The sequence below is a fragment of the Cebidichthys violaceus genome, unplaced genomic scaffold (assembly GCF_023349555.1).
Source record: "Cebidichthys violaceus isolate CVI_PGR_0920_01 unplaced genomic scaffold, fCebVio1.0.p SCAF_16, whole genome shotgun sequence".
Lineage (NCBI taxonomy): Eukaryota > Metazoa > Chordata > Actinopteri > Perciformes > Stichaeidae > Cebidichthys > Cebidichthys violaceus.
In genome coordinates, this window is record NW_027176329.1 from 13,632,889 (window position 1) to 13,650,987 (window position 18,099).

At 43.3% G+C, this 18,099-nt stretch overlaps 1 protein-coding gene across 2 annotated transcripts in view; it reads left to right on the plus strand.

Moving 5' to 3' along the window:
- nfatc1 (nuclear factor of activated T cells 1) overlaps positions 1-18,099 on the plus strand; it is a 40,587-nt gene that overhangs the window by 13,098 nt on the left and 9,390 nt on the right. For both annotated transcript variants that reach the window (XM_068711401.1, XM_068711402.1), the window contains exons 7-9: positions 9,347-9,402; positions 12,741-12,873; positions 15,998-16,618. In XM_068711401.1, coding sequence (XP_068567502.1) covers positions 9,347-9,402; positions 12,741-12,873; positions 15,998-16,618 — 810 coding nt within the window. The remainder of the gene's footprint in view (positions 1-9,346; positions 9,403-12,740; positions 12,874-15,997; positions 16,619-18,099) is intronic.

Consider the following 18,099-nt stretch of genomic DNA (forward strand, 5'->3'; position numbering starts at 1 on the left):
ATTTTTAACCCAGCAGATTTACATTTGCAGAAGTTTCCATTGCCTGTTCAGCAGAGGAATGGATCACAAATGCAGAATGTGTTGTTTGTATGCGTGCGCGTGTGGGTGACTGTGCACATGGTGTGGATGCATGCGTGTGTGTGTGTGTGTGTGTGTGTGTGTGTGTGTGTGTGTGTGTGTGTGTGTGTGTGTGTGTGTGTGTGTGTGTGTGTGTGTGTGTGTGTGTGTGTGTGTGTGTGTGTGTGTGCGTGTGCCATGCCTCAGTATTTGTTTCTCTTTTTCTTACTTTAAGCCGTTTTTGGTTTGGAGGGAGAGGGGACTGCTCCCAGATGTTGATACGAGGAGGTTTACGAAAAGCAATTTCCTTGATTAGCTTCAACAAAGCAACGTGAGGTACGGTTTGGGCCGAGGCTGAGTGATGTAAACACGTGTGATCCTATCGGCCCGGTGACTCATTCACAAATACAAACAAAACAAGAAATATGAGGGAAGCCTTTGTCATTGTTCTACCTGTGAAAGGAAGAATTCAAGGCTGCCACACACACACACACACACACACACACACACACACACACACACACACACACACACACACACACACACACACACCCTACACCCCCTCCAGCCCTGTACAATGGAGTGGTACAGGGCTTCTTCCCAGCCTCTTCACAGATTGGATTAAACTTCAGTTAACGGATGAAGAGCCACACTTTGTAGAGCACAAGTAGCACTGCCTACTGTTAAAAGTATTTCCCTGTTAGTTTCCCTTTCGGTGACATTCAGATCCTCCGTCCATCCCAATGGATTTTTTTAGTTGGATTGTTATTTCTAATGTAAAGATGACTATTATTTGGTAGCTTTACATTGAAAAAAACTTACTTATAAGTAAAGCAAAGGATAAATTACATCACGCTGCTACAGGATACATGCAAATTAAAATAGTTCCTCAAATCAGTGCATTTGACATACACTCATTTCAAAAGTGAAATAAACGTAGGGCTGTTCCAAATGTTTTTTTATTTATTTAATGCTTCCATTGAGGTTTTCAAATAAGCTTTTTTGTATGCCTGTCGTCATATTTTTTGACATCGTAAAAAACAAATCCAAATTCTCAATTTGAATAAATTCAGCGGATTTAATGATCTAGTCTTTTTTTTCATTAACACTATTTTCTTTTATTAATATTTAGCAGAATTATTTTTGTTAGATAAAAACATGCTGTGAATTTCGGTAATGATTACATCTCTCTTTTTTCAATAAATATAGATTTTTGGACTTTACAACTTTCCAGAGTTATTGGAAATGTTTGTGTCACACGAGTCGGAAACAATCCTACGCAGCGATGGAATCTAATTCTACAAATAGTATAATACTAATAACATTACTGTAGCCTGAACCTTCAAAAAATATCCGAAACATCCACAAAACAACAACTGCACAACATATAAATATTGATTAAGAATTAAACTGTCAACGTTATAAATGAAGCTTCAAACTATTCGGTATAGCTCTAGAAAAATGAATCCTGGAATAATAATTGAATTCTTCTAATAATAATAATTTAAATCCTATAATAATAATGGAAAGTCCATCTGCTGAGGAAAGCTAAGGAAAAAGCTAACACGTGGAAGTTAAGATTCACAGTAAAAACTATTTTTTCAGAGGTCAAGAATAAACTTTTCTATCCTCTTTTTTTTCCCCAAAAGGCTCCAAGTCCGACCCTGCTCGTCACGGTAACTGTAGTTCTCCACCTCTGCCCCTTGAAGTTTAACCCGACCAATGAGTGTACTTCTGCCTCTGTGAAGCAATTAACTCCGGACAATTGGTTTTCTAGCAGCAAAGACAAAGAAATGACCAGATATTCAACTTAACTTGACTAGTGTGGGTCAGTAGCTGCTCTGGTTCTGTTTGAGCGCTCAATCCGGCTGTCTTTGGGGCCATGTGCGGCCTCTGGACTTGTGTTGATGGGTGTGCTCCCTTGCTTTTGATGAGGGTTTCCCCCGCGTCTGGCACCCACATCAGATTCCTGGGCAATCCTACCATGGAAACACCCTTAAGCCAGGCTTCCACGACGCTGCTGCTCCTCCCTCCTCCTTTCGGCTTCCCTCCATCCTTCCACCTCTTTATCCAAGCTGCCTCTGTGCCACCAGTTAATCAACTGTGCGAGCTGCGGGCTCCCCATGGATCATACTGGCTCTTCTTTCCAGCTGCTTTCCCTATGAATAGATAGGTAAATAGACACTAGAAGTAGAGATGTCATTAATCCCTGGGGTGAAATGGCATCGTTGGGGTAATAAGATACAACTATAGCTAGAAGCAAAACAAGTAATTTGCATATTTGTGACAATAGAATTTGGAAAGTTAATATGCTTTTATTGTTATTTTACTCGCGCCAAAGCGACGCTCTGAGAAACAGTTTAACGATCAAGCTCGTAAATCCAGAGTGGTGGATGTTGTTGCCACTAAGAGTTTAAGCGGTTAATTTTACCAATGTACAATTTTCCTGCAAATTTTCCAATAAAGCACTTCGGCAAAATAACGTTCGCAAAGCTGCGGTAACAAAACATGTGGGCATCGACATATTGGGTGTTTGCACGTGTCTCGTACTTAGAAGCGTGTGTGTGTTTCCCACCCATCATTATAAGTAGGACGGGTCACCCTGCCTTAAGAGGCTGCCGACAAACTAAACATTTCATTTGTTTTGTTTTAGTATCTGATGGTCTAAGTGAGGTCTTTCCACTTGTGGGGGGAAACAACACATGGTGTGTGTGTGGTGACAGTGATGCCTCGTATGTCTTTGCAGAGTTTAAAATTCATGTTTTTGAGAGTGTTGTTCTTGCTATCTGTGACTCACGCAGAAGGAAATCCTGACACCCCCCCCCCCCCCAGATACACACTCTGTCACCTGTTACTCAACCAGGGCGCCACATCTGAAAGCAGTAACTGCATGTCAGCTTTGCTCCACCACGCCCTCCTGAGCCTCCTGTCTCTCGCCTCAACGCTGCGCCGGTAGAAATAGTCCGAGATAGCATCAGTTCAGTTGTCACTCCTGGTTACAGCCAATCAGTCATAAGAGATTACTGTACGGCATTGGCGCTGCAGACATCGGCCGGTAATCTAAACCCGACTCAATCTCTCACCTTGCTTTCATTTGCCCACAGCCAGCCCAGAAGATGCTGTCTCTGATAAATCACACTCGCTCCATTTGGGGGAAATTAGGCCCTCCTGTCCTTTATTCACCTCTGCTTCTTTTGTGGTTTTAGTGTTCTGGGTTCTGCTGGAGGAGACCTCAGATGTAATTTATCATCTGAAAGAAAAAGGCTAAAGCTGCCAGAAGGCAAAAAAAAAATGAAAGTGCAAGGATTGTGAGAGGAAGAAAAAAAGAGTGTAATCTTTTTTACATTTGTTTTCCTCCCAAAACATCCAAATCTACATTTACGAAAATTAAAAATGTAAAACTCACATGCAGGTCATGACAAGAGCAGTGGTGTGACACATGCAAGTATCACTAAAATGTCAACGTTCCATTAGCTGAGAAAAACAGACCAATATGTTTATTAGATAATTTAATGGTTTGTTATGCTGAAGAAGTCAAAATATTCTATTTATCTGAGAATGTCACCAAATTTGGACAGTGACGATGCAACTATCTTAAAATGTATTACCATATTGTAAACTAAGAGTAGGCTTAGGATAGGAAAACTAGGCTAGAAATGTAATAGAATTAGCATAATGGTCAACTAGCTTTTAACTGTCTCTTTATTCAGCAAATGGAGCTATACTGCAATATTTCCTATCGCATACAAATGATCCACCTCTCAGTTGTGTATTGCTTCTCAAATTGGGACATGGCAGAGTGGATTACCCCACTTATGCCATAACCACTTAGCAGCACTCATACATTTGATAACAATTGATTAATTATATTCTACTAGTTTGTTTTAAAAGATTTCAAATAAATGGTTGGTTGAAACCAATTTGTTACAGACTGCTATTCAATAAGTGATTGAATTTGTATCCTGGTAACCGTTGAAACTAGCAACCCGCGAGATAGAAGTGTCGGATTAGAACAACCGGTTCTGAAAAATTAAGCCAAAAATCACAGTTTCTGAAATGGCCACTTGACTCCAAAAGTGAGTCAATCCCCATGGACCCATATGTTAAAATGCCTCTACTGCAGAACTACTACGGTTTACTGCCTGCTACCAAAAAGTTTGTTCTCTGTTGCTAATATCCCCGTTCATGACTCCGCTACAGCTCTACATTTTTATACAACTCACTCGTTTAAAATTATATTGAGGCTTAACATTATGCCTAATTTAGGGTGTGGCCGCTCCAAGTGACAGGTGGCTCCCAGCACAGGTGGCTCTCTGCTAGCTCTCTGCTAGGTGTACGACAGCAAAAGACACAAGAAGGAGTCGGCTGTGTAACTGCTTCTCGATTAGAGTAAGCTTGATTACAAACAAACCTGTTTTTTTGCTAGGTGAAATTAGCATCACAATTATTTTCACAGTTGATGTGTATTACAGATACATCGTAGTGTTAGACGGTTACTCAGCGTTTGTTATGCTAACGGTACTTGGCCTCGCGCTGGTGCTAGCTGGTTCATTAGCGTTTGTTATGCTAAGGATACCTAGCCATGTAGGGCCTCACTCCTCTCCAATCCACCCTCTCGTCCAAATATGGTTACTTTTGTGGTCTATGGTTTAGAACTGGTTGTGCTTCTGCTTCACAACTGGGAAGTCATATGACCATAATGCACACCCTCCAGCCAATTAGAATCCAGTTCTGCTTAATACTTTATAACATGGCCATTGTAGAAAGTGTGTGGATACGCTTAGTGTACTCGTGTTTATTACCTCTTTCTTATAGATTGCGCTCTTCCTTCCAGTCTTTTTTTTAATTAAGTGAGGCTTCCCCACCATGACTGATAATAGCTTAATTTCAGTGGGAGATCCTGAAGGAAATCTTTGCAGAGGAGAAACCCTCTTGTGAAAAAAGCCCTTTCACATCTGGTCCGTTGCGCAGGACAGCTGCCTGCTCTGCTGCAGCACTCAGTATCACAGTGAATTACCATTTTCCTGCGCTATCAAATTTCTCAGCTGCGGGGTTACCGCATTTTTTTTTTGTACACTCATCCTCCTCACCTGTCCATCTTCTTGTAAGCGGATGAGCTCGAGCGTCAAACAGCCAATTGTATCTTAATAGTTGTCAGCCGGAGCAGCCGCACAAGTAACAGGAACCTGAAAATTGAACTGTGAGAGGATTACCGTGCTGCAGGGCTGCCAGATGGCGCCTGGAATTACCTGTAGAACATTTCAGATAACCATCCTCCTTTAAGCCCCATGAGAGCTGTGGGCAAGACAACAGTGATGTAACATGTGGTAGCTCGGTTAGCTCCGCTAGCTTTGAGCAGTGGTTCTGTTTGGTGGGTAGGGCGGTCGACAAAACGTCTGTTCCATTGTACCAGTAGAACAATGACTTCCACTCGAAGCCGTTCAGTGGTTTGGCTGCCTCTGACACTTCTGAGAACAATGGCTGTTTTCATCAACAAATCAATTACAGCCACATAAACATCAGGGATTATGTTTTCATAAATAACAGTGCATGATTCATAAAACTCGCAGGCCCGTTGGAGAAACCCCAGAGTTTGATTTTCTCGATGAAAGTCCCGCTCTGCGTCCAGATGACGTTGTGAAAGTGGCAGGCGCCACCGGAGCTGCGAGCAGCGCTGATGCAGAGCGGATGTCAGTATCTCGTCCTCGACCGCTGCCATTTATCGGCTCGGAGCGCTCGGCTCCGTCGCCGCCCCTTCCGCACCGCAGCAGCTTGCATGCAACTTCCAACGTCCGCGTGTTTACAGAGTGGGAAGAAGGAAGAAGTCTCAGTCGTCAGTCAGAGGACAAGGGAACTCTTTCAGCATGCCACATGTGCCCGGCCTGGGTAGAGCATGTGTTTATATTTGCTGTACGTTATGAGGTCTTGGGCACACGCCACCCCGCTGTTTCACTCTGGGCACCGAAGTTTTACTCCACCCAGCCCCAATTAAGGAGCACAAGGAGCTGTTTGATTCCCTTCATACACCCAACATGACAAATAACTGTATTGTATATTGTTTGATCCCCTCGACTGCCATGACTCTGTACAACACACCGCCGCTGTGCCATTGACTGCTCTGTGATATGTCTGTTCTGAGGCAGTAATGATTTGTATAGACCATTGCTAACGAAATGTGAATTGCAAGACTTCTGCGAGGCTGGGACCGCAGCCAAGGCAAGTGGAGCTTGGGCGTTGGGAGAGTTGGAGAGGGGTACCGGGTTTATATGGTCGGGGCGGTTTCGGGGGAGAGGTTTTAGGCTGAGTTGTTTAACTTCGATAATATTGGATATCATCCAGCACAGTGGGCCAGGGAGTCAGAAACCATATTGAGCTGAAAGTGGGTAGGAGGGGAGCCGGAGAGTAACTGCTGCTAACGTTTTTTTTCATCGGGATCGGTGCAGGCGCTGTGCAGATGTTGCCCTATAACTCTGGAACATTCTGTGGTCATCAATTACATTCTGTGGTTATCAATTATCCGTTTCGCTCTTTTCAAACAAAGGCATCCCACACATTCAAAGCTTTTCAGCTCTCGAGAAGTTTCCTGGCAATAGGTAGCCGGGCACAGAAAACAAAGTGCTAAATTAGATTTTTCTATCTCTGTATTGATGTGAAATGATGAGAGAGAGAGAGAGAGAGAGAGAGAGAGAGAGAGAGAGAGAGAGAGAGAGAGAGAGAGAGAGAGAGAGAGAGAGAGAGAGAGAGAGAGAGAGAGAGAGAGAGAGAGAGAGAGAGAGAGGGGGGGGGGGGGGGGGGGGGGGGGAGACAGAGAGAGAGAGAGAGACATAGAAGGAGATCTGAAAAACATGTTTACCTCCTGTGAATTGACATCGACTGCAAAGGCTTCCCTTCTGGAGAGGTTCCCAAAGTGAAGAGAGACAGCGAGAGACAGAGTGGGAAAGAAGACACAGACATAGACTGGCAAACAGAAGTTTTAGTCAAACCAACATTTTTTTAGAGAGAGAACTGATTTCATAGAGGAAGACATTGGTTGGCTTTAGTGGGTGAAGTCAAAGTTTTACTTCTCTAAACTCGTATGACTAGATGTATGAGTCAGAATAGGATATAAAATCATTACAATGTTTTCAAGAAGTGAGAGGAACCATACCTGCCTTGTTGATATTTAATATGCCTTTTCGACGAAAAAGCCCCAAAAAAATACCCATTGGACAATACAGTTTCCTGCATGACAAATTCCTTTTCATTTCTATTGTTTACACTTATAGGCTTCCTTGCAACATGGTTAGCAAATGTTCTGTTTGATTCATAGTACCACACACTGGTGCGCCAGATGTTGTGCACCAGTCACCATTGTTCCCTGTGGTGAAATGCAGTACTTTTGTTTTAGCAAAAATGTCCATGTGTTTTCAGTATTTTGGAGGATTCTTCTGAAGGTTAGGTTTAATGCTGCAGAGTTTGCATTATGCAGTATGCATTTCCTTCAGTTGTCTCCTATATCATTTTTGGTGTAATGGCAGCCCATTGTATCTCTACCCCTTTTCCATGAAAAATTTTGTGCACCAATATCAGAGATCCGGCTACAAAACAGCATGTTTTGTTGTTTGTTTTGTTCTTTTGGGGGTAAAGGGTGCTACAGAAGAGGATTAGGGCCACATGTGAAACATTTATTTGAGTTCTGAGTTTAAACTCACACTTTTATTAAGGGGACGTATCATGAAAAACCCACAAACTGTGAAATAAGACAACCCAATCAGTTTTTTTGTGGGCTGCTTGGATCAGAAAACGTGTGATTCAACGAGCCAATCCAATTTTGCACCCCTTCATATGTCACATGCAGGCTCATTACAATATATTGCTCCCCATCTGAGAATCCTCACTTGATAACTGCAGTTGCAAAGGTGCACCATATTTTTCTTGCAATGCAATCAGAGCACACTGGGGTTTTTTGGGAGGGGGTCTTAAAGAGACAGGCGCTAAAACGGAGCGTTTCAGGCGCAAAGTGAAGACAGATATATTCAGACAGACGGTGTGAGGAAAAATAATTTGTCTTTTGAACAAATACTAAGTATGAACCTGAAAATGAGCAAGATATGATGACATGATGTCCCCTTTAAAGTCAGAAAGTCAGAATCTCAGAATTCTGACTTTAAACTCAGAACCCAAATAAACTTTTCACATGCGGCACCAATCCTCCTCCGTAGGGTTCATTTTCTTTAAGGTGATACAAATGATATTGCTTCTTCCTGGAGAGCAGCAGCTACAACTCCAATCCACAGCTGACAGACGCTGTGGGGGAAAGAAAGGAAAGGGAAACAGGTTTCCAGTGTCTTCTCAGACATAATAGAAGCTGTCAGTGCCAAGCTGCACCTCCTCCGTCTCTGCCACCTCACAACTGCTCTCCATCTGCACTGTGCTGTCTGCTCAATTCAAACGCTCCACTTGTCAAACTGCAGACAGCCTGTTGAGCAACACGGCACATTTCTCAGTTCATTTTCTTCAAGGAAATTAGGCCACAGCTGACCTTTTTTCTTTAAACTACTGTTTCCTTGCCACAAAACGTCATTTTCACAGTCTTTTTATAGGGCCTTTTAATGAGTCTAAAGAAATTGCAATGGTTTCCTTGTGTGTCTAGTAAATTGGTAAAAATATAGCTTTACTGATACCTCACTGGGCAGAATGACAAATCAACCTCGGTTTTTTTAACAGGCCAGTTTTCCGACGGCTCAAATGATGCCTTGCTTTTTTTTAATGCCTGATCCTCTTTATTATGGCATTTTAAGAGAGAAAAAAAACACATTACCAGAAAAAGAGCAAATACCAGTATCATTCAACAATCATTATATGGGGATAACAGAAAGATTCCTATGAGAACAGGAGAAATAAGAGGTTTGAAAGTTGAGTCGAGTTGTCAGTTTCCAGTCGTCGTGCATTAACGAGCCCACCAGCTGTTGGAGCATGTTGGGATTCCACATGGCGATGAAGTCAAGGTTTCTCTCATCCACGAAAGAGGTCGCTCATCTCTTTGCTATGACTGTTTTTTTTTTAGGATTGCATCAGATTTCTCTCTCTCTGTCTGCGTCTCTCTTTCTGTCCCAGGTCTGTTAGACTGAGGATTTGAGCCTACGAGTGGCGGGTCAGACAGTATGACGTGTAGCTGTTTTATATATCACTGATGTCACCGATAAAAATAACAACGCTCATACCATTTCTTCATTTCTGCTGGGAGCCAAGTAGGTGGATTATTTTTTGATTTGTCATTACGGAATTCTTTTTTTTTTCTTTTTTTCAGATGGTCACCACCTCTGGGAGACCGAGGCCAAGGTTGACCGAGACGCCTCAAAGCCTGTAAGTGATACATGTGGCGCTGTTATCGTGACGAATCCGGTCTCATTTCAGGATTAAAGCACTGACAACGATGCAGCTGTTCTCAAAAATTTAACTGAATTAAGTGGCAAAACACATTCGGTCTTCACTTGGAAAACCAAACTAATCGTAGGGAAGCCCTGAGACGGAAGTAAAAACAAATTATGTTTTTTGTAAGTCTGATCTATATTGTTTTCTCTCCTGACTTGAGAACAGGATACTTTTTTTGAAGGTAAAAAAAATATTTTTGGCAGGATAAAGTGTTGTAATACTCATTTTTGCCACAAGAGGCTGAATTGCACCACAGCCCCATGATCTAAATATCATTCAAAGCATTCATGTTTTCTTCCAGGTAAGTTTTTATATATATATATATATATATATATATATATATATATATATATATATATATATATATATATATATATATATAGTGTTTAGAGTGCACTGGGAAATTGAAACTTACCTCACAATTGAAACTCACCTGGAAGAATATGTGTCCTGTTTAGAACATGGGGTAGTGGTGTACTTCTGCCTCTTGTGTCTGAAATGAGTATTACAACAACAAACAACAAACAAAACAAAACAAAAAGTAAGTAACTTAGATAATTAGAATTGATGTTTATTTCTGAATCATGGACCTAGATTTAGAATACATCTGGGCGCCTGATTCAACCCTTTACTTTTAAGGGTCGGTTCAATCTAAATGTTAAAAAAACCCAAAAGTAATTGCCTCAAGTGATGCATATTTTGTTACCTTTGGACAGAGGCAGGCTAGCTGTTTCCCTGTGTTTGCAGTATTTGTGCTAAGCTAACCAGCTCCCAATCATATTCAGCGTGCAGACATGAGAGTGGTATCGACCTTCTCATCTCTCGGCAAAGAAAGCAAATGAGCTATTCCTTTAAACAATGCACACAATGTTAATATGAACATGGGATATTCACAAGCACATTAAGAGCACACGCTCAGATTTCTAACTGCACTGTAGATTTTCTCAGTCCAGGTCAGAAGCCCCCTCGAAGGGGGAGCAGCAGTGTTGTGTTTGAAACGTGTAGAAAAGGTCTCCAAAAGTTCAACCTCCATCCTGAGGGGAGTTTGAGCTCGGCAGTGCGTCCCGTCTTGGCCTGGGAGGGAGAGAGGGAGAGAGGGAGAGAGAGAGAGAGAGAGAGAGAGAGGGAGAGAGAGAGAGAGAGAGAGAGAGAGAGAGAGAGAGAGAGAGAGAGAGAGAGAGAGAGAGAGAGAGTCTGGGAGACAGACGAGGGGATTAGAGGGTGTCTGTATGTGAGGCGGTGCACCTGCTCTCAGTGCCTTCGCATTGCGAAACACTTTCTCTCTCACACACACATATACAGTGACTGCTGGGACCCATCTGTCTGCTTGAATAGACAAAGGGCCTCCCTCCCCTCTCAGCCCAGTCTGTTGGACTGGTCCCATTTTAAACACTGACGCTGCCTTGGACAGGTTTAACCTCGGCTGCTGCTCCACCACAACGCGGACCAAACCGCACATTCAGAATACCTCACTGCCTCTGTCACCTGCACAGAACGACCCCCCCCCTCCACACACACCTCCCCAGAGACATGGGGTGATTCAGTTTTAATTCTAAGAATTATTTTCAATTAGATGCAACAGATGACTCATATAAACTCAGATGACTGGCCTTGAAGCGCTCACTTGAGGAGTCCAAGAATGCTCCTTCATGCTCAATTTGTCACATGTTATCTTCCTCCCTCCGCATGAGAGAAATTACTTTTGTCAGGTTAAAAACGTCTCAGCACTATAGCTTCGTGGATTGTCCTGCTTTTTGCACAAATTGAAGGCGCAGTCTGACCTCAGCGGGTTGAGATGATTTTAGAAAACAACCCGTGTGCACATAAAACTTTCAGAAGTGAGTGAATTATGATGTCACTCGTGCATGTTTTAAATAAATAAATTGACATATTGGACAGCAGCGTCACGAGTGAAACACTGCAAATATTCCTGCCGCACCTGCACGCAATTACGGTTTACGCCGTGCGAACCGCTTCCAGAGTTTTTATCAGCTTATTCTCTGAAGGACAGACGGATTGTGTTGAATCAAGAGAAGTCGAAAAGCCTCATCTGGCTTCGATTGCTTTTACGACTGCAGTGATTTAATACAACGTGTGTCAGCTCTCACCTGTATATAGTCGGGGCCGGCCATCCTCCGAAGCACAGTTTTGGAGACAGATGACTTCCTCCCTTGCTACTGAGCAGCACCTCCAACCCACCCAGACTTCTACATTCGCTCACACATGGGGCTGATGAACGTGGTCGCTCCTGGCCTTGGCTCTCTCCTCGGGCAGCAGGAAGCTCTGCTGAGGAAATAAACTATCCGGACAATCGCGAGTTCAATTTATTCACTGTGCAAACAACTGTGGCGCTCCATAACCTTACTTCATGGTCTCCTTGTGGCTCTTGCGTTTGGGATTAGAACCAGATTTTCAGATTTTATCCGCCGCCTTTAACACACACAACTTCAGGCTATGGATTTGAAGGAAAGGAGACTAAGAACAATTTAGACCTCACATCCTCTTTGCTGACCTGCAAACAAAAACAGAAACATTATTTCGAAAGCCCTGAGCCCGGAAAAAGCCCGGAAAAAATTCTGATGATCCATTTTCTGTTTTCTCTCCTGTCTTTATGACTTAAGAACTGGTGGAAAGAAGGTTTTGCGAGGATAATCTAAAAGTAAAAAAATCTTTTTCCATCTGTGTTTTTTATCACTCACCTCTCAGGCCTTCTGTAAATAATAATAGGCCTAATAATAGGCACTAATATTTTGGAAAAAGACAAAGCAACAACAACAAAAACCATCTATAAAGGAATCATGAATAAGCTCGGTTTCCCCTTTTGGATTCATATTTTTTTTAGTCAGTGTGGTTTCTTTTTGTATGTATGAGAGGGCCTTTTCCATTCCAAAGCCACCAACAGAAAATGCTTTGTCATCGACATTTGCAACAAGCAACAATTTAAAATAAGATAAAATAACACTTTATAGATTCCCAGGGGGCAATTAAGTGTTACAGCTGCACAAGATACAGACCAGATGAAGAAACACATTTTTATATTTAAAAAAAAAACAGAGATTAACGAAAAATAAAAAATGTGAGAACTAGATCAGTTTAATTAAAGCTAAATAGCTATTCAAATAAAGTCCAGGAAAGTATACAGTAAATAGAAAACCCTATACCATGAATCAAATAAGAAAGCTTTATACAATACAATAATTAAGGAATTATCTTTTTGTTTATACAAACTATAAGAATACATTTCTTCATTTAAATTTTCTTTGTTGCAGAATTCACTACTCGTTGAAATCCCTCCCTATCGGAGCCAAAGACTCTCCTCTCCGGTCCACGTGAACTTCTACGTCTGCAATGGCAAGAGGAAAAGAAGTCAGTACCAGCGCTTCACCTACGTCCCTGCCAGTGGTAAAGCTCTCCTCCTCACACACTCTCACGCTTAACTAGAAATAAATGTATAGTCTTAGAGTGAATTTTGCATTTAGGGATGTTACAGAGTATAGCTGCTTCTCCTGTCGGCTTTAGCTAACTATTTGATTAAATTGCACCAAAGAAGACATTTTGAACTGCCCCTCACTGTGAAAAGAAAGAAAATGTAGATCCTTTAATTTACAAGGCCGACATCACCAAAACAGATTGCAAAGGCAAATTAGTCTTAAACCTCTCAGTTCATTTTTTTATTTCCAAGGGACACTATCAATGCGTTATCATCAGCAGGTGATCATCATGTGACCATAGACTGTGTATAAGAAGTGAGCTTAGCCACCGTAACGTCACCCATTGGTTTGTGGACTATGGTTTTGATCCTCAAGTTCGGCATTTTGGCAGTTGCTATCTTGGTTTTTGACCGTTGCTATCTTGGTATTTTCCAAACAGACTTTTAAAACCGAATGCTGAATGAAACATTTTTGGGCGACCAAAATGTTACAATTAACTGAAAACGCACATGAAACAGTGAAAGACTAATCCACGGACAACTCCCAGACTGGACAATGTCGTGGTAGCGACCTGTCAATCACAAGTTAGCCCCGCCCTATTGCATACCCTGCTTTATGGTCTATTTGACTCTAAATGGACTATAATTTACTAAATGAACATCATGCTGTATTGAAGAATACTTGAAACTAGAGATTGAGACCATAAACTCATGTTTACAATGTTTACTGAGGTAATAAATCAAGAGAGAAGTAGAGTCATTTTCTCATAGACTTCTATACAACCAGAGGAGTCGCCCCCTGATGGACATTAGACAGAATGCAGGTTTAAGGCACTTGCATGGAACGTAGTGCTGAGCGACCACAAGTGTAAATGGCCACAATGCACCAAACAGCCTCTTCTATTAGAGTTTTCTGCTGACATTTGCTGTCACCAGGGTGCTTCCTACACTTTACGTTGTCATACAAAATTGTCACCAAAGTAAGAGAATACCCCGTTATTACCTCTAAACATTGTCGCTTTTACTTCCTTGTCATCACCGCAGCACTTCACCACTCCTCAGACTGCTCCTTTGCCTTTCATACCCCAGACTAATGAGAAACATTTTAGCCAGCGTTTCACATCTGAAGACGAGAACAAACAGTTTGTATTCCCCCTCGTCTGGTGGTTTGCTAGGGAGGAACAAAGCAATGCTATTATTCCTTCATTGTTAAAAGAAAAAAAAAAAGAATCCATAAAATCTGTTCTTTTCCATACCTGTACACTACAGCGACTGGACGCACAAGGGCGGGGTGGGTGGGGGTTGTGAAGGGGCTGGTTGGATGGGGTGGAGGGGCATGGGAAAAGCATGTTATTTGAATAGGGAACCTATTGCCAAGCTAAATATAAACACTGACCCGCCAACTGAAATGTAAAAACCACTGCTAATTGCGCTCCAGGCTTGGAGCGAAAAATTCAGTGGGTGGTTCAAAGCGGTGATTCAAGCAAACTGGCCCAGCCCTGTACGTGGGTGACGGAGTGCCCCGCTGTGAAAGTGGAGCATTGTCCTCAGGATGCAGAGAGTGTAAAGGAGAGGAGGGACCGGAGAAGACGGCTAGTCTGGTCAGTAGCTCCCAAAGCTTGAACAAGAGGGACAATAAAAAGGAGAAAGTCAAAAAAAGTGTAAAAATATGTGAAACAGCTGGAGAAAAAAACCCAGATTTTTTCTAAAATCTCAGGTATAATGATGTCTCGTCACTTTTCTTTGCAGCAGCAGGTGTTGCAGATTTATTTTGGGACACACGGTACACGCGGCTGATTTTAACACTCCGGAAAAACCCCGGGGGCACGCTCCCTTTTTTGCGGCAAGACAAACTTCTTCCTTCGCTCTTTATGTACATGTGCATCTGCCTCTCTCCTCCGCAGGCAGGCAGACGCACTTCCCTCCAAACAGGGGTGCATGTACTATTTTAGTGCTGCGGTTTGTTGTAACCATCTCGTCGCAGTTCCTCTTTTACAGCTGTTGACACTGTAGGCTTCAGTAAAGGCCTGACACGTCTCCGTTTCACTCCTTTTAGTCTAATTAGCCACTTATTCAGCCTGTCACGCCCTTGTAAGTTAGAAATATCTGTATCGCGATTTCCCTATGCAACCAAAAAAAAATAAATATATATATATATACATAAACAACTACAAAATTAACAATGTGGATTAGTAAAATGCAGGATTAAGGGAGTGGATTGCTAACCGAATGGTTGCATTGCATGCCAAATAACTTCAGAGTCCCGGGTTTGATTCCGGCCTTGGGACCTCTGTTGAATTAAAGGCTGAAAATGCCCAGAAATAAGAAGCAGAATCACAGAAGGAAGAATAAAGTACAAGTAATTTACTACTTAAGCTTGGATTTCAAGGCCAAGCTTCATATTGTAATTTAAAACAGCTTCACCACAAAAGAAAATTGGAAATCGATCCAGTTCGGTGATGCAGTGAAGAAGCTCGGGGTCAGAGCCGGGCTGTCGTTTCCTTGTAACCGGGCTGAGGCGCGTGTTGGGTGTTGATGTGGTGTCGGGAGCTGCAACAGATTGACGTACCACATTTTAAAAGCCTTGGTGTCCAACATGGCCAGGACTCTGGTCGTCACTTTGCGCGCTAACCACCATCCTCAGCCTCCATTTTGTCTTTTTCAGCTACATTTTGTGTTTTAAAAAAAGTTCAGTTAAACTTTCTTCTCTTCGTCTCAATGAGCGAGCGGTAATTTATTTTAAATTGTCGAACCCTGCTGAGTATAAAGCCCCTGTTGCAGCAGCATATTTCATATCTCACATTTAGTGGGTATTAGCACCAGAGCAGGGTCCAAAGAAAACAGCCATTTTATTATAGAAGCAGCTGGATGTTTCTCGTGTTGATGAGTCATCCCTTTTTTTTTTTTTTTTACTTTTGTGAATATTTTCTGCGGGGTGGGAGAGCTCAGGCCCAGACACAGAGTCTCATTGATGAGAGTGTTTGTTTGGCAGCGGGTATCCTAGCCACAAACCCACTCACTCAGTCACACTTGCAGGAAGGCTGGAATTTGTCTTTACTCATTTAGCTTCTCCTTTCTTCTTGTTTTCCCTCCCAGCCCCGACGATAAAGACGGAGCCACGCGACGACTTCGACGCCCCTCTGGTGTGCAGCCAGCGCGGCCTGTCCTTGCACCCAAAGCCATACTTCCCCCCTCAGGTCATGGCCCCGATGATGACCTCTGACCTCAGGCCGTGCGTGACGGGCGGGCCTTACTCTGTCAGCTTGGCCGCCAAGCCCTCCCCGCTGCCCGCCTCGTCCTCTCCGAGCACCAGTCCCAAACTGCACGACCTGTCGCCGCCGCCCTTCTCCAAGTGCCTCTCCGCCGGCCCGCAAGTCCAACACCCGGGCCAACAGTCCCCGATCTCTCACGTCTCCATCATCCAGGAGACGCCCGGGCGCTACCAGCTGCCCAGCTTCTACCCACCCAGCAGCTCCTCCTCCTCCTCCTCCCCCCCGACCTCGCAGCCCTCCACGCCGACGGACGGCCCTTTCTCTCCGGCCGTCTGCGTGACACCAGCCCAGCCGGGCAGTGGCAACGCCAGCCCAGGAGCTCAGCAACACCCCAAGGTGCCACCGAGGGGGCGGGGTTCCCTTCAGGAGGACAGCAGCCCGCCGACGCTGGCTGTCAGCATCAAACAAGAACCGCAGGAGCTGGACCAGATGTACCTCGATGATGGTGAGTGAAAAAGTTGTTATAATTATACAAAAGTCAAGCTCATTTTTTTTTTATTTAGCGCACCGATACAAATATGAATAGAACAACCCGTCCAACCCCCTAATTACCAAGACAAGAAGGTTTTAATTGTGCCCCATAATATATCTGCAGCTGATTTTTTATCAATATGGAGCATTTGTTTCAGAGTAAATCTCCATCATTTAAAGGAGTAGTTCAATATTTTAGGAACATTTGCTTTCTTGTTGAGAGTTAAATGAGAGTTTTATTACCACAGCTGGTTAGCCTAGCTTAGCATAAAGACAGGAAACAGGAAGGAAAAGGCTGCTGGCTCTATCTGAAGGTAACAGAATCCCCTGACCAGCACCTCTAAAGCACGCTACTAAACACGTTATGGGTCGTCTGTTTAATCCGAAACAAAATGGAAGACCAAAAAAAACGACAATGTGCCGGAAAGAAAGCAAATAAGTGTCTTTACTCAAATTGCTAAAACTTTTTTCTCAATGCAGGAAAAAACAAACATTGCAACACATTTGACCTGATAAAGGCTGAAAAAAACCCCCATAAACATCAGATGACATGTTTATTGTAGTAGCACCGACATAGCTCCTCCTCTGTAGTTCTTTTTTACATTGCCAATATTGTGGAACCCTGATATTACTGTCTGTGTCAGTTACAGGCCACTGTAGGAGGAGTAGCTTGATGTGGGAGGGATGACTGTGCCGAAAGGTTCATCACTGCTGTTGCGAGTCCTATACTTTATGAGATTAGAGGCTGTCAAAAGTCCAGCATTTTATAATGTCTCTTTACCAATTCTCTCACTTTTGTGGCTTTCCGTCGCTGTGAGCTTTCTCCCAGTCGTCTCAATTCTGAGGTAATTCGATCAAAGAAACCCGGTGGTCTAGTGTTTGATATACTCGGCTGTAAACCCAGAATGAGACAATATAATGAATACTGGGTTTTTTTTGTGACCGCTTTTTTATTTATCTCACAGAGAGCAGCTTTTTTTTCTTCTTAGGAGCACAAACTTTATGATCTCACTGCTCAGGCCCTCCGCTCTCTCCGCTGAGGTTTCGCGGGCCGCATGCTCCATGGTGATTTGAAATAAATTGGATAAATGATCTTCCCCGAGGCGAAAAGAAAACAGTCCCCAGCTGTGTGTAAGTCCCGTGGAGGAAGGGGAGTGGAGTAGATGAAGCATCAATAACCATCAGCTATCAGCAGGCTTTGATCCCTCACTAGCCCCCCCCCCCCCCCCCCCCACTGAATCGTCTGGCCGAGCTTCCTGGTGATGGCGAGTGAGACGCTGTTATTGGGCCGCAGACTTCGGGACTCAGACTGCTCTCATGCCACTTCCTCTGAGCAGTCTGGGTAAATGTATTAACACTTGTTACCCCCGTCTGTGGGGATTATTTGGCCGGCTCGAGCTAAAGATTTGATTACACTCAAAACTGGTGCTCGTGTCTCTTGAGGGTTTCTGCGGC